The sequence below is a fragment of the Rhea pennata genome, chromosome 1 (assembly GCF_028389875.1).
Source record: "Rhea pennata isolate bPtePen1 chromosome 1, bPtePen1.pri, whole genome shotgun sequence".
NCBI lineage: Eukaryota > Metazoa > Chordata > Aves > Rheiformes > Rheidae > Rhea > Rhea pennata.
The window spans coordinates 14,221,084-14,248,231 of record NC_084663.1 but is presented as its reverse complement, the minus strand read 5'-3'; the positions used below and the strand labels follow the sequence as shown (position 1 = coordinate 14,248,231).

General features: G+C 36.8%; 1 protein-coding gene across 1 annotated transcript in view; it reads left to right on the top strand.

The window, feature by feature from the left end:
• Positions 1 to 23,994, top strand: part of ORC5 (origin recognition complex subunit 5) — a 77,141-nt gene extending 53,147 nt beyond the window's left edge. Inside the window, exons 15-16 of the mRNA XM_062598723.1 lie at positions 17,848 to 17,960; positions 23,279 to 23,994. Of these exons, the coding sequence (XP_062454707.1) occupies positions 17,848 to 17,960; positions 23,279 to 23,324 (159 nt within the window). The 3' untranslated portion in view covers positions 23,325 to 23,994. The remainder of the gene's footprint in view (positions 1 to 17,847; positions 17,961 to 23,278) is intronic.
• Positions 23,995 to 27,148: the final 3,154 nt, after the last annotated feature.

The window sequence follows — 27,148 nt, the reverse complement described above, 5'->3', positions numbered from 1 at the left end:
CTCAATCCACTACATCATTGGAATCCCTTGATATAGAGAACCCAGGGTATGAATTTTGGAAGTTGAGTACATCTATTTAGTATTTGCTGGAAGAAAAATGAGAAAGGAGTAGTGAATAATAACATATTACACCTGTATTCCTGCCAGTATGTCATAACAGGAGAATCATGACACCTGGTCTCACTGAAGAAAATGAATCTCTCCTACTTCATAGCACCATTTCCCTACTGTCAAAGTGAGGTAGAGATGTGCCAATATCTTCTGTGAAATTTTCCAAGAAAGCATTTAGCAGTTATGGGGAATGTGGGAACTACCAGCATTGTACGCGCCTCTCACATCAGAGGATGTAATGCAGCTGCGGAGCCCGAAGGGTTAAATCCAGCAGCACCTCTCCAGGCTTGCTGGGAACCTGGCAGTGGCTTTCTTTGTGCTGCTTTGTGAGGGGAGGAACAATACCTGATGGAGCCTGGGCTTGGGCTTGGGCTTGGGCTTGTGCTGGAGCTGGGGAAGGAGGGCAGGCCATCAGGTTGTGGTGTTGGGGCCTCTTTGCTACTGGGCGCTGCGCAGCGCTTCGCCCCATGTCTGCAAAAAGGGGAATGTTAACAAGGCAGGTCTTAGATAAGACCATACGTATGTAGACTTTTGTTGCTTTTTAATCCATTTCTCTCTGCTTGCAGTTTGCTTTCTAGTTAAATTAATTGTGCCATTTTCCAAAGGCTGCATTCTGTCATTGGAAATTGCAACCCAACTATGGTTGCAGATAAGCCAGTCAGAAAGTGGGGAGAAACATGGATTCTGCACGGGCAGAAGTGCAAGACCAGGAAAAGAATATCCAGTTAGAGACTAAACATTAAACCCCAAACCTGGATAATGATTATAGCTTGTCCTCTGAAAAATCTTATGGTGAAGTATTATTTCATTAGTCACCTAAATGGAAATTACATTTCTGAATGAGTAACCACCAGTTTGTGAAGCAGAGGATCTTGCATGTAGTTAAGAGCTGTTGATTGCATTTCATCTCCTTGGTTCCTTCAGCAGCCTGCTACTTTTACAGAATTTGTTTGGTTGAAGGAGGCTCCTTAGGAATCTCAAACCTGTTTCAGTTTTCTAGATTTTTTTTTAATACAGAGAATTCTGAAACAAGGGAAAAGGACTTCACAAATGTGTCAGTGGTTAATTACTGAGCCGCTAGGCATTCCTCCACTCCCAAGTGTTTGGAGCATTCAAGTACTGTATAAGCTGTTGAGGAAATTTTGATCAGGCTTTTTTTCAGGCCTTACTATGTTTAAGTGTGTTTATTGTTAGCATGTATCTTATATTCATAATATCTTCTTTTCAGATGGTTAGTTAGTTCCTTGAGTATTGTTTATGGCCTCATTGTGTCTCAATTTTTGCACCCTTTCTACATCTTCATGTGTTTTAGCTTACTCAGTTCTGGCCAAAATTGACAGAAAGGCAGAGGTTTCAAAGATACGGAGATTGGTGCCCACATTAATACCTTCTGTTGAGGCACAGGTTATATTTCTGTTTGGCTGGTGCTGGCCAGTTGGCAATGCCTAGGGTCACCACCAGGATGCAGCAGCATCTCCCCACATAGCTGGGGGAGCAGGACATGTATGGCCTTCAAAAGCATGTAATGAGAAACTGGAAGGTGCTGCAAGAGGTGGGAGAAACAGCAGGGGCTATCACAGAATCAGTACAGCTGTTGAAGACATGGAAAGAAGGGTGTTGGAGATTATTGCATTTGGCATGATTTATGGATGTAAGTCTTTTCTTCACACAAAAATTTCTTACATGATTTTGTTCAAATTATTGCAGTTTCCGCTTGCTGACGCTTTTAATACACTGAAATTCTGTAGCCCAGAAACTGTAACACTATATAAAGAATGCAAAATTCAAAGGATGCTTTGTGGAGAGCTACTGACCAGAGAGGCTGCCAATTCAGATACCGTCCCAGTAGCTGTTGTGTATTGCTGCATGTTGGTTATAACAAGATAATGCCTTTATAAACTTATCTTTAGGCAAATAATAATACTTGCAGAACTTACTACTGCAGAAAAAATGTTGTGTTTTAATTAGGTAGCACTGTTTTTGCTTCTAGTGGCAGTGGTTCATTTATTGTGAAGTACCAGTTTTATTTGTTTCAGGAAAGATGTGCAGAAGTAATTTTTCTCTTTGAGAACACAGTACTTGTTTCAGATTAATTAAAACCATTTAACAAACTTGAAATGCAGCTTTTAGCTAGCCTGATGCTAAACCTTTCCATAAAACTTTTTTTTTGTATACTCCTACTTAAAAAAAAAAAAAAAAAAAAAGGAAGTTGCCACTGCCTTAGTAAATTGCTCTTGAGCTAGAAAAAAAAGCATCCATACAAAATTACTGGCAAATGCAAAAAGAAATTATTGTATAATAATAATAATCTATTTACATCTCTTCTGCAGTTATAATACTCTTGGGAGTTGTTAAACTGTCATATGCAAAACATACTTACCTGATGTTTTTGCTTTTACACAATAATATATCTTAAAATAAAAAGCAGCTGGTTGCCGTATTTATTAAGTGAATATCAGATATTGATTGTTGAGGGTTTTGGGAAAAGAGAAAAAGGATTCATCTGCAACTATGAATAACTTTTTAACATGGAATTTATTTTAACTAGTTCAACTATTAGAATACTTTCATTTTCTCTGAGAAATTCATAGGAAGGCATTATATATATTTAACAATGCATGTGTGTGTATGTATTTATGAAGTACAGAGCATTACAATGTATAGTTTTTTGTTTGTTTGGAGAGTTCCAATTCCATGAAGACAGTAAGTTGAAATAAGAATTTTACACAGCCTGTATTAAAGGTGTGGATGAGCGTGGATGCAAGTTGCTTGTAGTAAAAGAAGTCTCCCCAAAAAAAGCGAAAATTAGCTGTATTCTTTTTTGCTAAAATCAAATGAGAGTAGGTTTTTTTTTTCTGCTCTTAAGTTATTTTGGATTTTAAATGAACCAAAAAAGTGAGGAAAGTCTCTGGCAAATAAATGAGAGCTTTTTAAAGCACACTTCTAACTCACTTCTTTAAAGTAGCTGTTGAAAACATGAATTTTATATATCCCAAACACATCCTCTTGGTTGTCCTCTAACTGAACACAGAATTAAATTTATTCTTGAACTTTTTTTATTAGGCAGGCAGATCCATTGCAAATGAAGCAAAAAGATTAAAACAGGAGATAAAATAAGAATAATTTATCCAACCAATACAAACATGATTAGTTTTTTCACTTGAGCTACAGAATAATATTGATGATTTTTTGTAAAATAGAATTTTGTAGATATTCTTGCATGCTTAGCTAGGAATATGGTTTTCATGGGAGAGTCACATAAATATGTTTGTTGACATCTGTAGGTACCTTCATGCTATTTTATCTCTCTTTGAGAAAACTGAGTTTTGCATAATACGTATTCGCTATTCCTAAAACCTCCCCCACAGCTTCCAGAATTTCAAAGCTGAGCACAGGGATTTAGCCATAAAACTTCTATTGACATTAATTGGATTTGTATGGCTAAATCCCATGCAGTTCTTCTGAAAATAGTATGGTCCCTTGTATATAAAGTATAACAATATGTTCACAAACATAACATCACAAAAATATTTGGACAGAAAGGTAAAATAAAGTTTAATTTATATTTGGAAATGAATAACTTTTGATTTACTGTAAATGTAAGGGTTTTTGTTTAAGTATACTGAGTGAATACTAAGCATGTGCTATTCTTGCCTAAGGGCTTGATTTTTTTTTTTTTTTTTTTTTTTTAATGTGCGAACCATTTACATAGGAGTCTTCTGTACTTAGGAGGGGGAAGAGCATTTCTGATTCATTAATCCCTTTTTCTTTTTGTAAGTAACTGAGTCCTTTACATCATGCACTCAAGAGGTGTAAAAAATACAAAGAAGTGGGAGGGGGGAAAGCAAAATGGTGCCTGGCTTGCTATAATGTATAAATTCAAAATCTATTTCTTTTTGCAAGAGGAAAAAAAAAGCACATGAAGGAAAAGGGCAGCACTAAATTTACTGCATGTATTTGCATGATATGCAGGTTTGGGATAATTACTTTCTTTCTTGCTCGATAAAGTGAGTTGTTACCATAGTAGCATTCATATTGCACAGTTTCTCTATTATGAAATAAACTGAGAACAGTTTCTAGGATAGAAGTGTCTTCTTTGTATGAACCTCTATTCTGTTAATTTATTTTTTCGTAGTGCAAGATTGTGTCTTAGAAATGCAGTTCCAGAGGTTGGTGTCTTAAAATTATTCTTGAAGTGAAAAAGTCTCGTGTACTCTCCAAATAAAATCATTTAAGTTGTGATATGCAGTGGTTCTGCAGGTATCTGAGGACAGAGATAGTTTACAGGGTTTCATTTTGGTTAAATTGGAGATCTGCACTGATATTTTTCAGACAAAATATTACTTCTGGTAGTAAAATTGAATATAGCCTTAGGAGAGTACAGACTGCCAGGCACCTCAAAGGATGCCTCAAAGAATATGGATGTCCTAATCCAAGAGCCAGCTCTTGGCAATAATGGCCTTGCCTTTGTTTGGTCCCTAATGTATCTTCTGGTACTGAGATGTCTTAAGAACTGCTTGCAAAGCAAGTCTGAATCTTCAGCGGCAGGGAGGAAGGGCCTCCAGGTTAAGTGGTTTTAACCAGAGAATACCCTGTAGGGTTTTTTTTCCTGCTTCTTGAGCTTCTCTTAGTAAGGAACAGCAGACATCCATACCAATACTTCTTGGGCAGTTGGTTCTTTGATGCAGTCTTTTTAACATTTATTGATTGACTGGGATCCTGGTATGGATAGGTTAAATTGTACTTGAACAGTTCTGTTTCTGCTTACTAAGGAGATTACATAATGGATAAGCAACTCCCAAGACTATCTTCTGGAAAGCTTGTGTGAAAGGCCTCCAAGGAGATGGAGAAGTGTTCAGGATATAGCACATTCAATTGGAATGACAAGTAGCTTTCCATCAGGCCCTAACAGTGTCTTTGCCAGATACTGACTGCTTCTTCTCTGTTTCTTCAGTTTCATTTTGTTCCTGAGTTTTCTCACTGTGGCAGAGAGTAGCTGTATTAGAATCGGGGTGGCTATCTCTCATCCATACAATCAAAATATACTTTATTGATTGCTTGAATTTTTCCTTCCTTTTTGCATCTTTTTGCTTGTTTCTTTAAAAACTTTTTCAGAGTTTGGTGATCAGCTTAGTAAACCTTCAGAAATTCAGATATATATTTACTGGTTATTGCAAAAACTCTGAATACTCTACAATGATTATTCCAAAAATATACTGGATATCACAACCATCAACTACAAAACAAATAGGTTACTGTGAAAACCTAACAGTTGCATTTCTTGATTGTGTTGCATTCCACAGAAATTAAAATATGACACCTTGTTTTTATTCTTCTATGCTTTTTAATCCATTCTGGATTATCTTTGGAAATTGCCTTGTGCAGCACATTAATATTTTACTCTTGTTTTATTTCTTTGTTGCTGCATAAAGTGCTCATGATGAGTTAGAAGCCACATTAACTATGTTTTTTAACTTCACACTTTTTAATTTGTGTATATATAGCAAGATGATTTTAAGAATGAGGAGGGGATGACGGAGAGTGTCTATGTTTCTATCCATCCAAATATTCTCATTAGTGAATGCTATATAAGCACGACAAATACTAATTAGCTACGTACTGTTCCAAAGCAATACAGTGCTAATAAACAAGGCCTTAAATTTGCAGGTATTTGAAAGGAATATATTTTTGATACATTCACTGTTGCAAAGAACTAAACAATCAAAATAGATTGCTTACAGTGTAATAAATTATGATATAAAGTTTTTCTGTCCCCTGTTCAAACTTGAGTGTATCCTTCCTGCATGTTACCCTTCAGGTACAATGCAGTTAAATTCATTGACCCATTAGTCAGTTACTGACCAGTATAGTAGCACACTTGTTCACTAGTTCATCTGTTATCTTGTTTAATTGCTAACTTTCTTACTCGAAGTATATGTAGAATCACAGAAGGGTTGAAATTGGAAGGGACCTCTAGAGATCATCTACTCCAACCTCCCTGCTCAAGCAGGGTCACCTAGAGCACGTTGCACAGGATCGTGTCCAGGTGGGTTTTGAAGATCTCCAGAGAAGGAGACTGCACAACCTCTCTGGGCAGCCTGTGCCAGTGCTCCATCACTCTCATGGGAAAGAAGTTTTTCCTCATATTCAGATGGGGCTTTCCTGTGATTCAGTTTGTGCCCATTGCCACTAGTCCTGTTGCATGGCACTACTGGAAAGAGTCTGGCCCCATCCTCTTGACACCCTCCCTTAAGGTATTGTATATATTGATCAGATCCTCTCTGTCTTCTCTTCTCCAGGCTGAACAGGCCCAGCTCTCGCATCCTTTCCTCGTAGGGAAGATGCTCTGGTCCCCTAATCATCTTTCTAGCCTTATGCTGGAATTCTCCAGTAGCTCCATCTCTGTCTTGTTCTGGGGAGCCCAAACACTTAATGTTTGAAGCTGCATTTTTTTTTCTAGGTTAGGAAAGCTAAGTGATATGTGGCATAACTAGCAGAATTTCACAGTTGTGTTAGGTGGTGACAGAAACTGAATATGAAAACAGTGTTCTGTTTGAAGAGCAGGATGAGTTGATTTCCCCCCCCCCCCCAATTAATTGCTGACAGATGATGTTTCATGCTGACAGATGATGTTTCATGCTCTTTATCTGATAAAACCAAGTGTAACTGAAGAAAAGGTGGAAAACTGGTAGTTATGGCTACTTTCCAGAATCACCTGTTTAAGAGATTTAAGAATATTTGTAGATATCTTTTGCAATTGCATGTAGCATATTTAACAGGTCATTGAATTTAAATTTTTAATATTTCATGACTTATGCATGGGTGACTGAGAGCTTTACTTTTTGTAGAATGACTTATGCAAGTCTGTGCTAGATATTTATAATCTCTGTTGTATATCTAAATACTTAAATTATGGTTGCAGGTTTGTTTTTTTTTAATAAAAATGAAATTTCATACTGTGGGTTAGAACCATCAGTTTTGTGCTATTTTACAGTAAGGAAGCATTCATGGTTTCATTGTTCATCAAGCAGCTAGAGAGGTGAACCGGCTTCCTGAGTCACAATCTTCATCGTGTTCTTTCTCTTGCTCCTGGCAGGACTAAAATGTAACAGATGTACTGATCTGGAGCAGAATATTCTCTTTGATGTACTAGTGCTGCTGTTTTGGTGGACATTCTGGGAAGGGGGATTCCAGATCTGCCCCTTCCCAGCCACTTAGAAGAGTGACCTTGTAGTGTCCTCTCTTCTTTTGTGCTGCATGATGATGCTCTAGTACCTTGCTGAACTGGAAACTGGACTTGTGTTCCTCCTTGGATTTTGTCTTTTCTGCTTAGGGCTACTTGTGAACAAAGATACCAGAGTATAAGCTTTATATGTCTAGGTTTTTTAAGTAAAGATATTGAACAGCAGAATAAATGTTACTCTGAATTGCTTTTGTGTAAGAGCTCAATTTTTAACTTTTTGTCGGGCCAGGATGTGATGTCAGATATGAAATTGAATTTTAAGTAGGCTCTTACTTATATGAAAGTATCTCTCTTAAATCAGGAGAGTTATTTTACATCTTCCTTGTTTGAGGGCATAAAACCTAGTGTGACTCAGTACTGCTTATGCAGATCTTGCTCTGAGCTAGACAGTACCATCATTTCTAATTTCTTAGTATTTGCATGCAACCTCATAATAAACTTCTTAAAATATGTTGATCAGTGCATTAAGTTCAGAGTTCAACAGTCTTTTTTAGCTCCATTTTTACAAAATGAAAGCAACTTGAACTGTCATATTTCAGCAGGTCAGATCCTGTGTATGTGTGAACAATTTCATATCTATAGTTAGACCTCTCAAATGCAGATTACTAGAAGCTAGGAGTTATACCAGGGAAAGGATTTCTCTATACTTTTATTATACTCTTTCCTACATGTCCCTTGCAGACCTTCTGAAGAGGCAGCATACTGGGTCAAGAGGGATATTTGTTTTGTGTGATAGTATTGATGTACTTCAGTGATTTGAGTAGTTTCTATTTTTATGTCTGTTACTGTTTATTCTTACTGCAGAACCACTGAAGTGTGCACATTTTTATCTAATCACAAAAACTGTAGGGTTGATTTCTGTCTTTAGCAGTGCTTTTCTTGAAAAGTGTAGTTGCAGCATGTTACTATTGTTAATCTTTAAAGATGATGAGTTTTTGCATGTTACATTTCAGTGCATCTTGCCTGCTATGGAAATTTTATTAGTGATGGACCATATGCTAGAAAGAATCTGTCTTAAATTGCAGAGGATTTTAAGATGAAGAACACTCAAGGAAAAATATTTTTACTTGTGCATATTTGATTTGATTTAATAGTCATTTTTCAGAGCCAACTCCCACATCAGACTACCATGTATTTATCATTTGTCTAGCCTTGTGGATAGCATGTCTGTTTTTTATATTTAGAAAATATTTAGGTCAAATCCTCATGGGATCATTGTTTTAATTAAAAATTCTTAATGTCTTGTTTCCTTATACAAGCTTTGGATCAATAGTCTTTCAACACTTAATTGTCATAATCATCCAAAAGTAGACTGCAGTTAACACATATATTGAAAATATTTTTCCTTATTGGAAAGAAAGGTAACTTGATCTCAGAAGATACTCCCAAACATCTGATTCTGAGAAGTGCCCTTCAATTTCATGAATTTTGTTCATGACATATACACAATGCAAATTTTTGTCCTCAGGACAGGTTAGAAATCCTAATTGCTTTAGTTATTTGTGAATGCAAAATTATATTTACAAACAAAAAAAAATTTATATAGCAATAGGAGAATAGTAACTTAGATTAGATCATTATTTATAGTTTTATGTTTTACTGATACGACATTAAAAATAGAGAGGCCTTGTGCAGATGTGAGTATCAAGTCCTATAGTTAAGGTTCAATATATACTTGATAGCATATTTAAGGTTACTTTTTCTATTTGATTTGTATTTCCCTTGTAATATCTAGGAATACTGCCATTGTGGGACAGAAATGTTACACAGGTGAAGATTTTTGTAGACTTTGGGATGTGTAAGGTTATATGCATGGTCCATTGCATAATACCTGTTCTTTTCATATAAAGATTCAATTCCTTTAAACAATCTTTGTGTTACATTTTTTGGCTCTGATGCAGAAATGTATCTTTTGGAAGAAGAATTCTACTTTTGGCAGGTACTGCCTATGTCTTGAAAAATAGCCAGCTTTTGTCTAGTATCTGCTTTCTGAAACTACCTGACTTAAGGAATCGATATAACTGTAAACATCATTCCGTAAGTGTTTCTTTGACCATCTGTTACCATCTTTGTTTGTTCTGGTTTTAAACTATGTAACAAAAGGGGATCACTAGTGAAATATCTGTCTACAATTCATATCTGTGCTCCTTGTACTTAGGAATGCCTTTCCCAGGTAATTACAAAACAACTAAGATTCAAGCACCTGCAACAGATTACAAGTACACGGGATCCTTGGTTTTGTATGTTTTGGAGAATCAAAATAAACTCCCCCATGAGCAGTTCCAGAAGTCTTACAAATTTCTGACAAGATTTTTAAATATACCCTCAAGTACGGGAATAATTTGATCCTCTCACAAATTACCACGTTAAACAAATTTCTAGCATGCCTTTTAGGATAGATCTAAAAGTACTTTAATTGATCCTCAGAGTGAAGGAACTGACTCAGAAATACTGGTTTATCCTGGCATCACTCTGTAGATTTTATCCTTCTTTTAATTGATGAACAGACTGAGACAGAGCGTTGTGAATTGCTTTTTAGATTCCTTCTTCTCCGTGTGCAAATTGAGTTAATGCTAAAGTAAATGTGCTAAGAGGAAGAAGGGGCTTTTTCTCAGTGAAAAATCCTGAAGAGAATTATTTGAAAATGTTAGTCTGTGGAAGAAAAAATGTGGAGACTAAAGATGATGGGAAAGTATACGAGAGAATATTACAAAGAAGAGATAAAAGGATGCTCCATAAAAGACTTGAGATTTGCAGGTAGTCACTGAACAAGAAGATCGAGAAGCCAGATTAATTGGAGAGAGCTGATTCTAAAAAGAGTATGAATATCAGGGCAAGGTGAGGAAGTGTCTACTCAGGGAAAGAAAATTGTAGAATCATAGAATCAGTAAAGTTGGAAGGGACCTCTGGAGATCATCTAGTCCAACCTCCCTGCTCAGCAGGGTTACCTAGAGCATGGTAGACAGGGTTGCATCCAGGCGGGCCTTGAAGATCTCCAGAGAAGGAGACTCCACACCCTCTCTGGGCAACCTGTCCCAGTGCTCCGTCACTCTCACAGTGAAGAAATTCCCCCTCACGGTCAGGCGGAACTTCCTGTGCTTCAATTTCTGCCCATTGCCTTTTGTCCTATCAGAAGGGACAACTGAAAAGAGTTTGTCCTCGTCCCCTTGACACCCTCCCTTCAGGTACTTGTAGACATTGATAAGATCCCCCCTCAGTCTTCTCTTCCCCAGGCTGAAGAGGCCCAGCTCTCGCAGCCGTTCCTCCTAGGGCAGGTGCTCCAGCCCTCTGATCATCTTTGTAGCCCTACGCTGGACTCTCTCCAGTAGCTCCGTGTCTCTCTTAATATATACTTGCTTCACTTGAGATTGAAGAGAAAAAACAGCTGGGAAGCCAGCTGCAGAAAGAAGTACTGGATGTAGGGAGTCTCTAATATGCAGAAAGGTGTTCTGTGGTCTTAGGGACATTAGAGGGTAGGATGGTTTGCAACAGGGAGGGAGGGGTAAAGGCAAAAAGCAAGATTCAAGTCTATGAAATTGGCAACATTTTTCCAAATGTTATGTAGTAAATGGAGCACCAAGAGTGAGTAGAATGAGAGAAAGGTTGTAAACACTGATTATACAATGGGAAAGTACCATACAAGAAGTAAATTTATGATCTAAAAGTAGAAATAGAAATAATTTAGTAGTATAAAACTCAATGTTGTATGCTTTGGGTTAATGTTCTTCTGCTCTGAAGATGTGTAAGAATGACTTTAAAGGTGGTGAATATGATGCAAATGGAATGGACTTAACAGTATGAAATTCAAGGTCATATGCTTACGGTGAATAATTGTTTATTCTAAAAACAGAAGTATTACCCTTTCGAAACATGAGCAAAAGGAGAAAGCTTTGGCTGTCTTAATGACTAGCTGAGCCACTAATGTGATGAAGCTCTGAAAAAGTCAGAGGTGTCACTTGTTTGAATCTGTGAAATACCGTCTGGGTTTATAGTGGGTGAAGTAAAGTCAGAGAAGACAGTGAAGACAGAGATGCAGAATAACAAATAAAAAAAGATTTGATTTTTTAAAAAAGTGTTGTTTTAAATTAGTCATGACTAAAATTAATAAGGAAGTTGAAGCAAATTTCCTATTCATGTATCAGTAAGATTCTGGAAGAGTCTTCATGGCAGTCATTGCACTTGGGATAGAATTAAGTACATTCCTGAAAAAGACGGTATTACATGATGGTTTCAGTAACATGGAATGGTCTTGATCTAGGAAATTCTTTACTCGAGACCTGAAGTAGGATTATGGGGATGTTGCGTCATAGTTATTGAAGAAAAATGGAATGCAAATCTCCTTCCCTGCCAAATTGTCAAGACATGCTTCCTAGTAACAGCTAAACATACCTAATAACATGATGGAACAAACATTTTAAAATCCTTAAATAGATAACAAAAAAAAAAAAAAGGAAAATAAAGGATAAAAAGAAAAGCCTGATCAGATACACTGTATCAGTTGTGTTATTGTTGTTATGAAACATATAGTGAATATAGAGTGTCACATCTGGAACTTGTCAACACATATGTGACTTGAAAGTTTGTTCAGTTTAGCTTGGATAAGTATTGATAATTTAGTGTCATTAGCTTTATCTTTTAAATGTTGGTGTCTTAGTAACTGTAACTGCAAATGGTGCCAAATGTTTGACCTAATCTGAAGAAATCATCTAGAAAAGATGTATTGAAGCTTTGATGAGAATTCAGAAATTAATTTAAAATTGTAAAGTATGGCATATGTTACTACAGATAAAGGATAATGCACAAGATCCTGGAGAGTCAGTATAAAATAACAAAGTAATGTTACAGGAGAGAGATGCAAAAATAACTAATAGAGGGAACGGAAAACCGCCAAATGCAAATATTTGTGGAGAAAAAGACTTGTAAGGCAGACTGGTTCACGAAGGGTACCTAGCGCAGGACTTGGCAAGTGCATTTGCCGTGCACTGAAGCATCCTGTATAGCAACCTATTTATGTTTTAGTGAAGTAAGGGGAAGAGAATTTGACTATGTAGCACCAGTAGGATAGTGTCTGTAATACCTTTTTCTGTTTGTAGCTGTGTGAATGTCAAAAACGTTTTGATTGCATTCAGAAGATGATTTAAAAAAGAGCTGAATTTAAGCTCAGAAAATGATAGCTGAAGCATATACTAGAGATTGCTTTAACTGCCCTCTTGAAGGATACAAGCAGTTTGGAGGGATGTGGAATATGGCAGGAAGAGTGTGGTATACTTAGAAATATTGGAGTATAACTAGCAGATGGAAAATTTGACCAAATCTTTCAGAAAAGAGGATCCTGCAATGATCTGATATCAACATTAAGATCTGATAAAATATTAGAACATTATCAGATACAGTTGTCTGCATGTATGAAAAACCTTACACAGAACATAATTCAAAATCAAAAATCAATTGCTCAATGTAAGTATACAGAAAAATGTTAATGTTTTCCTAAGATTTTTAAAGCTATTTTGATCAACTGCTGGTTTAAATATATATAATTGTAATATTTTATGGTAAGCTTTCTATTTGTGAGCTTTTGTAACAAGATTGACATACTGAGCATATCCAGATTAAATTCTGACTGAAATAATTTTGAGCAGTTTTTTATCCTGACATAATTTGTGCTATAGTAATTGAATTTAACTCCAGGAGACTAGTACTTCAGTCATTTTGACTGAAATGTATTTTCTAAATGGCACCTGGTTTTCAAACTGTTTTTGGTTGCATAGCAGTGATTTTTAACATCTGTATGAATTTAACTACCAGCAGCAGTGGGTTTTGAACAAGTGCAGTGGGTTGCATTTTTGCTTTAAAAGAACTGTGTGATAGTGCTGCAAAACACTAGCGCACATAAAAATTTTAATATGACTATGAAAAAATATAGGAGCATTATTTGAGTATACTATAACTGAAATAATGGAAGTTCGTAGTATTCTCTTATGTTTGAGGTTCAGAATCATGAAACAGGTTCAAGTAGGGATTGAAAGTAATCTATAGTTAACATTACCTTTTGGGCAAGATAGTTGAAAATTATAGACTGCGGAGATGGGAAGATATCGCACAAACCACTTAGTGCATCTCTACTGCCTCGAGATTGTTCCTGCCACTGTCTTTTACTTGTATTTTGTCTAGTCCAGTTTAAAATGCCCACTGAGATTTGCAACACATTTCTGAGGAAAAAGATGGTTTTTTTCTAACAGCCAGCATAATTTCTCCTTTTAGTTTTATTTGATGGATTTGTGTATGGGGCGCATTCTTCAAAGGTGCATGCGGCCCCTTTCCTTCATAATTTGTGCAAATTTTTTGCCTGTGATAGTCAATCATTGCTTGCCCAAACTAAATGTGTTTCTCATCATCTCTGGTCTGACTTCTACTGGTGCTGCAGACCTCTGAAAATGTTTGCGGACCCGTCACGGCACGGCTGCCGAGAGCCCGGCTTGGTGCAGGGGCAGCTCCCGCTTCTGGACCTCCGCGCTGTCCCCGCAGCCAGCGTGCCCACAAAGCCGGCCTTTGTCCCCCTTTGGGGAATGACGCTAGGCCCATCTGTTAGCTCAGTCTGATAGGAAAAACGCAGCCTTCGAGGATGGCTTGTGGGTTACTTTGTTTTCTTTTTCCAAAGGATTAAATGTCGGTCATTGACCAGCAAGTCTTTGGGAGCTGTCTGAAAGGTCCTTTCCTCCTGACTGCTGCTGTCAGCCACACTTTTATGATTGTTTGCACCTTGCTTTTAGCAGTAGCTTTCTCACTCAAATATATTTCAAAGAAAGCTCAGTCCTGGTTGATTTTTTTAAACGTATCAATGACCCCTGTTTCTTCGTGTCTTTCAGATCAATAGTTTTTCTTCAGACTCTCAATATTCCTGCAGAAAATTCCATTTGCTTATCATTAACAGTTGCTGATGTTCTGGCCCTTTTTTTCTTTAACTAAGATTAAATTATTCCCACATTAATTTTTATTTCATGAATAGTAGAATATTACTTGTAATTTCTTCAAAAATTCTTAGTAAATATGCTTTTTTTATGTCACCCACACAGTTTTTCTGGCTAGTTTCTAGTCTGTTCTTGCCAAATATTTTTTCAAGTTTTTGTGACATTGAAATATAGCCACTGTAGTCCATGGTATTAAAAAAAATTTTTTTTAAAACTACTTTTTTTGCTAAGTGCAGTTGGTTTGATGTTGCATTTGTATTTTCACAAATATGATTCAAACTTTTGAGATATCGTCAGTTAGGATGACATCACCTCCCAAGATCTCCCAAGACACTACCTGAACAACTGAAGTAGTAAAATTTTGAATGCTTAAATTATGAGTAACACTTGGACCTTAAGAATTAGCAGAACATGAAAATGATAGTGGGAACTTATTTTGCTTACAAATAGATACCCAAAACCTAGTTCATTCTACTGTATCCTGCTTGCCAGATGAGTGCCCTAACTTAGACACAGAGAGAGACTGTTATATGACTGCAATTTTATACAAAATAGATCAGCTCCAGTAGGCAAATTTCCCACAGCTTTTTTCTTCCTATCTGTCCTTCCTCAGCTTGATCTTTTGTGTGCAGAAGGAATCGAACCATCTATGTCCTACAAAGCTTTTTAACCATTTGGTTATTATGCTGAAGGATGAGACAACTACTACTACTTATGAATCTAGTCTAAGAAGATAGATTCAGCACAAAATATTTCGGGAACTTGTTAATAATTCCAGATCTGTGGAAACTGAATGTTTTCTTTTGACAAATCAACTTACTGCAAAAAAAATGTCACCCAATCCTCTGACTGACGCCTCAGCAAGAGTCCTGCTGTGTGTATATGAAGTAGAAAAAAGCAAGAACTCATTGCTTGGAAATGACAGAACTTGCTTGCTGGTTTTGAGTCTTCCTGAACCTGGTGAAAAAATAATGCAAGTGAAGCTCTAGACTGATGTCTGCTGCAGGATTTTGGATTTGCTGTTCTGAGATCCGTGCCTTTCTCCAACTATAGGACAGATGCCTGTAACTAGGTTTTGAATTCCTCTCCAAAGACTCACAGGTTAGGTGTTTTACCATCTAATGTGTAAGCTGTGCTTTAGCAGCTAACACACACATTGTCCGTGGTGGAGCTGATCACTATTTACTCCCCTTAGATATGTGTTCTTTCTCTTTGTCTTTTGGGGCTCTTTGGAGTTAAAACCAGTTCTTAACTTGCATGAATGGAAAATGGCCATTCTACTGCTTTCTTAAGCAATCTTAGTACCAGCGTTCACTGTTTAAGCACTCATTTAGCTGCAATGACATTTTTATTAAGCTAAATAAATAAAACAAAAAAAAAAAAGTTTGCTAAGTAAATAACTGTTTAACTGATGATCAAAACCTTCATATGTTTTGTAACATATTGATCCTAAAACATTAATGACACGTAGTATCTAGTCTGACAGTATTTCAGATTTGTAGAGTCAGCTTTTACTAAGCAATTTTACACTGCTGACCTTATGTTTCCTTTACGGCATTTAGTGAGAACTGGATACAAATAGTTACTATTTTTTGTTAAAGGAAAGCTGGAACATTGGTAGTGTAGCAGCAAGGTCACTTTTGCATCCCACATAAAATTTAGATGGGTCTGGCTCCAAGCTATCTTGGCTTTTGGTGTGCTCATTGGAAGCTTTTATGAGCCTCATGCAATTCCTTCTGTGGGACATAACCTGCTTTCACTGGTGATTTCTGAATGTAAGGCCAGCTGCAAGCATATATTGCAGAAATGATTAACCAATAATAGTGCACTGGGATGTACAATAGAAGTTGTAATAACAGATACCAGCATTATTTGTCTTCATTGATTGAAGACATTCATTGAATGAAGAATGTGGAAAATTAGTACCTTGTAAGTACTAAGAAAAAAATACCAAACACCTAGCAAATTTGAGAATGGTTTCAAGTCAGTGATGATTGTTCAGAGTGATTCCTGAACTGGATTTTAAATAACTTACCATATGCTGAGTTTAGTTCTCTTAAAAGCTCTCAATGCTAAAAATCTGTAAATCATCTGCTACTTTTAATGTAATTTACAGACCAGAATTATTTACACAGTGTTTATCTTTGTCAGCACAGGTAGACCAGTATTCCAGTAACCAAACTCCACACACTTTGCAGAATGATGACATCCAAGCTTTTGTTGTCTAGTGCCATACAAAAAAAGTTAAACACAGGCTTTTTTAAAAATTGCCCCATTACTGGTAATCATAACTTTTTTGTTCCATAGGTAGGTGTCTTTTTATAGTATGTCTACTAAGAGAACACTTTAAGTATTCTTACCTCCTGCAAGGTATGAGTGAAGTTCACTTTCAGCAAAAGAATACAATTATCACTGAGATACGTCTATTTGGTTTTTTTTAATACCGATAAGAGCTTGCTGCTGCTTTATAGTAACACACATTCTTGAAGGTCTGAATTTATGCTGTCTTTCCTGATCTATATTTCTATTTCTTTCTGTAAAGATATCATTATACAGAGCTAGGTCATAACTGGCTGTTTTTTGAAAGTAGAACTGTGGCAAGATGCTTTATAAAATCAGTGCTTTATGGAATGTAACCTTGTTACGCTGACTTGTCAGCAGCTATAGCACAGGCAAGGGAAAATGTCTCTTCTCCTCCACTTTTCTGTCTTTCCTTCCCCTGGGGCTGAGTGGCAGTAGGGAGACAGAAGAATCTACTTAGATTAGATAGAATTAGATATTTTTTCTAACTGAGAGAGGACAGACTGCTCGCATTTAATGCGGACATCCCGTGACTGCTTTGGTGATACCACAGTCATCGTTTAATGGAAAGAAGGTGTGAAAAATACACTTGTATGTTGCTGTACTGGTAAAATGGCTCTGTCAAGACACTACATGTGTATGTGGACAAATTTTTCTCCTTTCAGACTTTGCTCTTTTTAGGCAAAAAATCTTCAGGTCTTTTGCTGTCCAACCTTCCAACCTCTAAAGTTTCTTTAGCTGAGTAGAGTGATTCTATTCATCTGCTCAAAATGCATATGAATTGGCACAAGAGTATCTGACTTTGAACGGAAGAATTCAAGAAGAGGTCTTCAGATTTAAAGGAAAGAGACTGAAACTCTGTCCTAGCTGTCAAGCAGAGATACGGAAAATGTCCAACTCATGCTATTCTCCCCCGATAGCCTTTCTCTGATTAGAACTCCATGATAACCCTTGATAGAAAGAGTAAAGGATAAAGCCTGTGTGTGTCACCACCTGTGCTACAAATGTAATGGTATAAATACATATATTTCTGGTTCTGCTTGCTGCAGAACTGCATGAAAATCAGGGAGAAAGTATGAATGTTTTTCCAAAGGAATATGGCCATATGGTAATTTGGGAAAGTTATGTTGATGACAAGTGAGAAAAAAAAAAGTAATTGACTATTGCTAATCAGATTTGCAATCTGCAAATTTGTCTAATGTTACTCATGTCTCTTGTTCATAGATCACCTCACTTGTGACACTCCAACTGTTATCCTTGGTTGGCCATAATGACCAGCTTGATGGACCCAGATACAAATGCACCGTATCTTTGGACTTCATCAGAGCTGTTGCAAGGTAAGCCTGTTAGACACTGTTTAGTGTTTTATGTGCTGACTGGAATGAGATTGCAAAAGCAGTATTTACTTGTCTTTTTACTAACTCTCTACAGGCCACAACAGGAATCAATAGATAGTTTCTAAGAATGGAGAAAAGGCTACTGAAAAAAAATGCATTGCCTATTTTTGTATATTTCAGTAGTTCGATGAGATCTTTCCAAAACAGGTCTTCATTGCATTGTTATCTGTACAAACAAATAGAAGAATCCTTGTCTTCAAGAGCTTACAAGTTTTCAAATGGCAAGATAAACTAAAGAAATAACTTTTGAGGAATCAGGACAAAGACATTCAAGTGTTTTATATCATACAAACTGTTTGTGGAGTTCTTCCATCTCTGTTCTAATGATTTAGAAACATGGAACTACCCTTACTCTTTTTTGTACTTGTTTTAATGAGGTGGTGTGTGCTGTAATGAAACTGCTATCATGAAGGAGTGAGGAATGAAAATGTGTAGCCCATTGCCAAGTTCAGACAGATTTTGATCAAATTTCATTTCATCAGTCTATGAAAGGGTTTATATATGATATGGTTGCCTGTGAGTTCAGAGACCTCAGGAGATCCCTTCCAACTCTAACACCCTAAATTTTATTCTTCATATAGAAATGTGATAGTGAAAGTTTGTGTCCTTGATATTAATGTTTGGGTAACTATCTGTAGACAATATGAAGTGCTAAGACTTTGAAAATTTTTTTCTGTTTACCTAATTTACCTATAAATCATACTTATGTGGTAATATAGTGTCATAAGTATTTGTCTTTTAATTAGGTTATTTTGACTTCGAAATGTAGTGAACAAACCTTTTCTGTCTGCTCTTGAATTTACTTTGATATGGTTATCTGGCTATAATTCATTGTGCTTTAGTATATTGCTAATTAAATGTTGTGAATATTCCTCATACGTGTTTAGGTTTTATTTCCTTTCTATTACTTACAAAATTATTTTTTTAGGGGAAGAGCTTTGTTTGGCAGAAGCAGCTCAAACTTTATAGCTATAAATTTTATTTTTATATCATAGAGAGTTTTACAAAATTTCCAGGGAAGGTCACTTGCTGTGTGAGATACTGAGGCTAGCTCATTTGTTAGCACTTTTCCAAAGTAACCTGAAAATAGATTAGGTTTCCAAGCAACAACCCTTTAAGTTATACTTAGTAAGACCTAAGTCCAAGTTACAGTATAGGGAAGTCCTAAACACTGGGTTGGACTTACCTAGAAGAGCAATAGAAAAAATACTTGGAAATAGAAATATTGAAATGCAGTCTCTTTTATTAATTTTATTAGTTTCAAATATAAAACAAAACCCCCAAGACTTTCAGTAGCAGTCCATTAACAGTCTAAATTTCTACTTGTTGTTAGTAGTTCATCACATAATTGTGTCCAAGCATTGTCTGAGATCAAGAAATACTTGTTAATTGATAATTTCATTGGATTGTCCTTACCCATAAGGTTTTTTCCTCTTTTTGGAATGGGTAGGAAATTGATACAGTTCTCTCAGATTACAATGTGGATAGTTTGCCAGAAGTCTGCAAGATCTGGGTATAAATCATAAGCAAATGCAAATATTATCCTCTGAGGACTTAAGAAAAGAAAGGAAAAGAATAAAGGAATAATACATAATCAGATTCAGATAATGATTGAAACTCTTAAGCAAGAGAAAATTTCCTGAACAAACTTTATTTTGTTTCACTGAAACTAATTCATCTCTTTATGTTGCTTCAGGGGGATTGTAACATCAGCAAAATACCAGCCTCCTATTTAGTGAATGAATTTAGTGGATTATTGAGAGATTTTTTTTTTCCAAAATAAAATGGAGCTTATCTTAGTGACATGGCTAGGCCAAAGAACTATTTTAATGTGATACAATTCCATAATCTCTTTGTACTTAATGAAGGTCAAGGACTTAATGTGAAAATACTGCTTCTAAATGTCAGTCATTTTCATTACCAAAAGGCATATTATATTGTCTTAATCTGAACTGATATTTCAACTAAACAGTACAACTAAACAGTGTTTGTTGTAAATACAATATAAAAACTATATAGGTTATAAAAATTCTTCCATATAGTTGTTCTTGTGTGATCTGTAGTTTATAAAAAGTTAATCCAATAAGTTACTGTAGATATCCCCAAAATTCATTTAGTTCATTAAGAGCCTTTGGTTTTAGAGTCTGAGAAGAGTTACAGACCCATCAGGAGAGATGATTATGAAATACAGGCAGAAATACATGTAATACCTCGACAACAGGCAACAATCAGACTCTTGTCTCATTCATATGAAGCGAAAACAGCAACATCCCATGCCTGTTGCAGCAGCCTGCCTGTTAGTAGTAGGTGGCTCCTATTAGAATAGGAGGCTGATATTTTGCTGATGTTACAATTCCCCCTGAAGCAACATAAACAGATGAATTAGTTTCAGCGAAACAAAATAAAGTTTGTTTAGGAAATTTTCTCACGGTAAAAGAGTATGTAGCCAGAGCAGACACCAGAAATGACGTGTTGCTAAAAGAAGGAGAAACACTTAAAAGGCCATCCCTTCTCTGTAACAACCTGCTTTTTAAACTATATTGCAAAGCCTCCCAGCAATAAAGTCACATATGAATGGTGCCCTGAAAAGGCTCTCGCTGGTACCAGACACAGAGGGCTATCTGCTTCGCAACATTGACCACTGTGTGTTCAGACATCCCCATGCTTTTGCCTCTGCTATCTTATTGTGAATACAGAGACCAGTTCATAAACTCTGTACTGATTGGGAGGGTCTGTCCTTAAATTGCAAGATACTTGAAATGACATCCCTCCCCCTGCAACTCTAATACTCCTAGAAGTTTCACTGACTCCAGGAAAGCTGCCCAAAGCTAGAGGCAGCCAGAACAGAGGACCAAATCTTGTGCTATGCAGGTCATGCTTACCAGAAAGCGCGGTTGTCAGACACGGTCACTTCAAAACTGAATGCACAGTGTAATGCTTGGGCTTGCCTTCCATTAGGTCATATATATATATATATATATATATGTATGTATATATATGTATGTATATGTATATGTTCATCATGTCTATGGTATTTTTCTGTATGTTGTGAAGAAGGAAATGAGGAAATGATTCTGTTTTTTCCAAATAGTTTGGAAGTGCTTATGTGCTGTAGGGATAGAATAATTGAGTGACTTGACAGATTTTAAAGTTGGCCTGTGGTTCTTTTCTTTTTTCCTCTTGTTCTCCTATTTTCTTGCTTTATTCTTTTGTTATGCTTTTTTAATTCAGTTTCTTTTCCAAGAAAACTTTATTTAGTTTCTTTTCTTTGTTGAAACTTAAGGAAGGACAATCGATAGATAAGACACAAGATTTCATAAACCCATACATGGGTTTTCTCTTGGTAGATGGGGCCAGCTAAAGGGTGAATTTGTGATCTTTCATACTTTAAGAAGTGTCATTTTTTAGCTGTGCTATAATGTTGCAGCTGCCTGTAGTTTTTACCCAGATGTGGAAAAGGAATATTTGTTGCAGACGAAAAAGATTTACCTCACCATTTCAACCAAAATGCATCTAAATTAAGCAGACCTTCTCCTGATTTTCTTCTTCTCCATTATTGTACTAGTGCTAAAATTTAGTCACTGAAATCCTAAGATACCTCATTTTCGTAACCGTCTCACTTTGCTGCCTAGCATAGTTCCTAATGATAAGCTGAAATGTGCAAAGAACAGGACAGAAAAGTGTACTCTCTTCCCTCTTCTTCACAGCATCCTATTCAAGATGTTCAGCTTGTATTTAATTTTCCTTTTTTTAAGCAAAAATGAAATGTGCATTTTTTAAAGCAAAAACTGTATTTGTTTTGTGGAAAAATGTAATATGCTCTTGTCTCTTCCTGGGATGTTTTAGTCTGCCCATACAAAGTCAGTCTATTTAATACCACAGAACTTCACGTTTAGGTCTGTTTTATTGCATATAGTCAGTCTCTGCAGAAGTATTCCCATGCTTTTTATGACATACTATTCACGCTTTTGGCGGAAAATAAGGTTAGATATTTCTTTGCTAGAAACTTTAAATTTCCATTTAAAGAATTTCAGATTTAAACTCAACAATTTTCTGAAGTAGCAATCCCTTGATTCTTGTTGAATGGGATGGATCTTGTAATATAACCTGTAATGATCCTAGTTGTTATGACACAGTAATTGTTTCATTTAGTTGATAAGGTCAAAATTTTTAGAGAACATGATGTTGTTTCTGCAGAAAGCCTTATAACTAAAGCACTTGTTAGTGAGTGACACAACATAATATACTTCTAACAATGGCAGTTAATTTCTTTTAACTTTGCCACTGTATTATTAAGTAGACTGTAATGCAATATCTCTTGCTGTATATCTCAGGAATTTCTGAACTTTTTCTCTGCCTAGTTTGGTGTTTTACAGAAACTTTTTAAAAAGTGGGTTACAAATTGATGCATGAACAGAGAATATTAAATGATTGCAGTCTAACAAATAAGACATTCAGTCAGTCAATCTCACTTAGCATTGTGAGAAGTTATTTTTTGCATCATTGAATACTTAAAAAAAAAAAAAAAAACTTAATTTTATACTTGTCATTATATGCGGTAATTTGTGTTATTTATTCAAACAGTAAACCCTAAAGTCTGAATGTTAGATTGTACAGCAGAATGAATTTGGAGACAAAAAAAATAATTATATGTTTTATTCTACTGCTATTTCATTCTGCCTCCCATCAAAGTACAAAAGTATACATTAAAATCTTCTATCCTATTGAGTGGCATTCTTGTTTTTTTCAAGTTTAGCTATGAACATGGGTCAACTACTGTCAAGACTGAAAGAACACAGACTGCAAATGAGTACAGATGAAGGAGTTAGGCATTACATGCTAAAACAGGTGGTTTGGAAAATGAACAAAACATTCAGTAGCATAAAAGATTGCTGCTTTGCATCTTTAACTAGAGTATAATGTTTACCAAAGATATACTCATATCAACTTTTATTTATTTATTTTTATTTATTTATTTATTTATTTATTTTACTTCTTAATGATTGGGAATCTTTCACTTTTTTCTAGAAAGCTTCTTATATTAATTTTAAAAAAATCTTACAAAGTTTAAATACTGAAAAGATAGATACTATAAATAGCATTAGAAATAGTCTTTCATGTTCATTTGCATTTGGAGGGGGGAAAGTATTGCTTGACTTTGATTGTGCAGAGTCTCCCACGTGTGTTGTCTCCAAACAAGTTATAAGTCTTAGCACTGTTAAGATGATTGTTCTGATACACTGTGTTTTTGCTTCTAGGACCGTGAACTTCGACATAATAAAGTACTTGTACGATTTCTTGTGAAAACAAGCTTCACAGCCATATGGACACTGTGACAATGACTAAGGCAAGCTGTGTTCATCTCTCTACTTAGCTAGCCAGAGAGAAGAGTATTTTGGCTCTTTTGGATTTGTCCAAACAGGTGCTGGCCCAGCATGGAATCTGATGAAAATACTCTGATTGGTCTAGGTGGATCTGAGCGGAGGACTATTTACCAGGGACCCTGGAGTATTTGGAAGCAATGTGTTAATTATAAACAGCAGGGTTTGAGCACAATCTGTTCTACTCTTAATGATGTTATCTTAACACTGAAATTGCCTGAAACCCATTTACTTAGGACTGCATTTTGCTCTATGAACTCTCCCCAGTGCTTTGAACATGGCAGCAGCCCTTGTTTGTATGCCCAGTCTTTTCACTTCCTCTCCACAGGAATCTTTGCGATTGCCTGCCAAAGCAGCTTTTCCCGAGGCCACCATTTTAGGAGAGTGGAGTAACAAAATACAATAAACATAAGAACATATTTAAAATCAATCTTGTATCCTCCTTTCTCTTCAGTCATATGTAGGCAGACTGTTACACTGTTACAGGGAGATCGCAATGCTAGGAAACTCCCCAGTTTATCATCATACTAGCTCATTTCAGACCATTCATAAATGCTAGCTGTGAATCTATTTTTAGCAAGATTTTTCATTTAAAAAATTATCAACTCCTACAATTCTAACCTGATGTCAAATTTTAAAGGTTCTGTTTTTATTTTAAGACTTGATAATCCTTTTAAGCTCATCTGGTTTTATTGTGTGCAAATTACAGTGTTTTGATTGAACACTGTTGTGTGTTTTTATAACAGTATCTAGTCTGTAGGGAAGGACAGCACAGCTACCTTTCTATCAGGCAGGTAGAAATTCAACGGATGATGGAGTGTCTCTACAGCAGTGCCCTAGAAGAGACAGAATAGTGAATAATCAATGTATTGTCATACCATAAATCTTTGCAGCACAGAGTTAAGAGGAAAACATGAACTCTAATTTGAAATTGAATATCAGGCTATGAACTTGATCCATGTGGAAAATATACTCAAATTATAAATTGTGTCTAGTTTACAAGTAGAGTTTTCCAAACTGCCACTACTGCCCAGTTAAGGACTATTTTAATTAGAATGTGGAGTCCTGTTCTTCGTAAATCTGAAGGATTGTCTTCTTCTTGAAAACTGAAGGCTCTGCTCCTAAGTGCTGACCTTTGACTGTCTGACAGTAGATGACCTGCTATGTTGACTATTCTGCTTTTTTTTTTTTTTTTTTTTTTTTTTTTTTTTTTTTTTTTTTAAAGAGGAAAAATACCCCTCTATCTCAGGTAATGAAAATGGTCAAATACCCTAGAATATGTGTAGCTTTTTTCTTTAGTCATGAATTTGTGGCTGGGCTTCTGAGTCTGGATTTGGACCCAAATATATGAATTCCAGGTGAGTCAAAGCAACAAAAGCCACTTTCTGGCCATGCTGTCCTTTTCCCCCTCAGGAGAATGTGAAAGGCAGGAATGAGTCATCTCCGGAATCCTTTTCCCTTCCTACCGCTGAGTTGAATCAAACCCTGCACCTGTCCATGAGGTGGCAACATTTGTCACACTTGCTAAAGTACTTGGATGCAAATACTTCACCTGCTTCAGAATGTTTATTGCCTGTCTTTGTTTTCTAATAAAAATAATTGTAAGATGAACTGTGGTTTGCACTGAACTTTATAGCTGCATCCTCTGTTGGAGCTAGCGAAGGGCTGAGCTCAGCTATTGTGCATCTCCAGCATGACTAGCTAGGGCTGAAAATTGGAGAAGCAGGAAAGTTTGAGCTTTTTTTCCAGACGTGAACTAGTCCCATTGTGCAGTGCAAATCAACAGCAGTACATCATAGCTTTATGTAATACCTGAAGTTATAGGGCCAGAAGTTGCTATTATGAAGCCTGATGGGCTTGATACTAATTTGCTAATACTAATCTGGGCTAGCAGTTGCTTTATGAAGCATGGTGGGCTTGATACTAATTTGTTAAGTCCTACAAGTCCTGGGTGATAAAATTTCAGAAACTGACGCTGACCTTGTCTGCAGCTATCAACAAAGTGAGGCAGCGCTGTACTGCTGGGGAGGGACAATGCCAGCTTGTGAAGCTTCCTCTCAGTGGTAGTCAGGATGTTTGAAAACCTCAGTACCTACCAAGCACACTGCAAGAAGCATTTCTTTGTAAAGCTTTACTACCAACAGCAAATTACAAATAGTATACCACTGTCATTTAACCTACATAAAAATAGGAGAAATTCTGAAAAATAAGGTCCAGATATGCATATCGGCAGAATAGAAGGCAAATACAAAATACAGGTTTACTGGTAGCCTTGCATAAGTTTATTGATGCACAATAAAATCAGGTCGTGTTAGAGATACATTATCAGCCTATGTTTGTATCTAATCTTGAACTGGAAAGAAATAAATAAAATTTTTGCCAGGTTGCTTAGTACACAACCATTTTGGAAGTGTTTTATTTATTTATTTTTTTAAGCTGTTTGTGATGTGGGTTGAAGAGAGATAAGATAAGGAACAACAGTTACAAACAGAAAAAGAAAGACCAAGTATAATGATCTTTTGCTAATACAATAGTGTGTATGGTTGAATTATTTTCAGAGTCATCTTTTATCAACAATATAGATACATAAGCACTCATACTTGCTTTTAGCTGTACCTAATGAAATACAGTACCTCTTATTTTAATGTTGAAATTTAGTTGTTATTTGAAATGAGCCCATACATATGGATGACCTGGATGAGGGGACGGAGTGCCTCCTCTGCAAGTTTGTTGATGATACCAAGCTGGGAGAAGTGGCTGACACACCTGAGGGCTGTACTGCCATACAGAGAGACCTGGACAGGCTGGAGAGCTGCACGGAGAGGAACCTCCTGAGGTTCAACAAGGGCAAGTGCAGGGTCCTGCACCTGGGGAAAAATAACCCTAGGCACCAGTACAAGCTGGGGGCTGACCTGCTGGAGAGCAGCTCTGCAGAGAAGGACCTGGGAGTGCTGGGGTGCATTAGGAAGAGTGTTGCCAGCAGCTCGAGGGAGGTGATCCTGCCCCTCTACTCAGCTCTGGTGAGGCCTCTTCTTGAGTCCTGTGTCCAGTTCTAGGCTCCCCAGGACAAGAGAGACCTGGAGCTACTGGAGAGAGTCCAGTGTAGGGCTGGAGCACCTGCCCTAGGAGGAACGGCTGCGAGAGCTGGGCCTGTTCAGCCTGGGGAAGAGAAGACTGAGGGGGGATCTTATCAATGTGTATAAGTACCTGAAGGGAGGGTGTCAAGGGGACGGGGACAAACTCCTTTCAGTTGTCCCGTGTGACAGGACAAGAGGCAATGGGCAGAAATGGAAGCACAGGAAGTTCTGCCTGAACGTGAGGGGGAATTTCTTCCCTGTGAGAGTGACAGAGCACTGGCACAGGTTGCCCAGAGAGGTTGTGGAGTCTCCCTCTCTGGAGATATTCATAGCCTGCCTGGATGCAACCCTGTCTATCATGCTCTAGGTGACCCTGCTTGAGCAGGGAGGTTGGACTAGATGATTTCCAGAGGTCCCTTCCAACCTTACTGATTCTGTGATTCTGTAGCTTTTCTTAAAAGGATTAAGACCAGAACCAATTCAAGACTTAAGTGTCTGTAACTGCTAGACAGACAGTATACATGGAAAAGGCTAAATGTGCCATGTTTCAGAGCTGATACTCAATATATGCCTTTGCAGGTCAATATTTCATGTAAGTTCTGTTTCAGGTTGCAGTTGGGAAAACATCCTTTTTGCACAATGTTAAATACGCTCACTTGGTTCTCCAGCT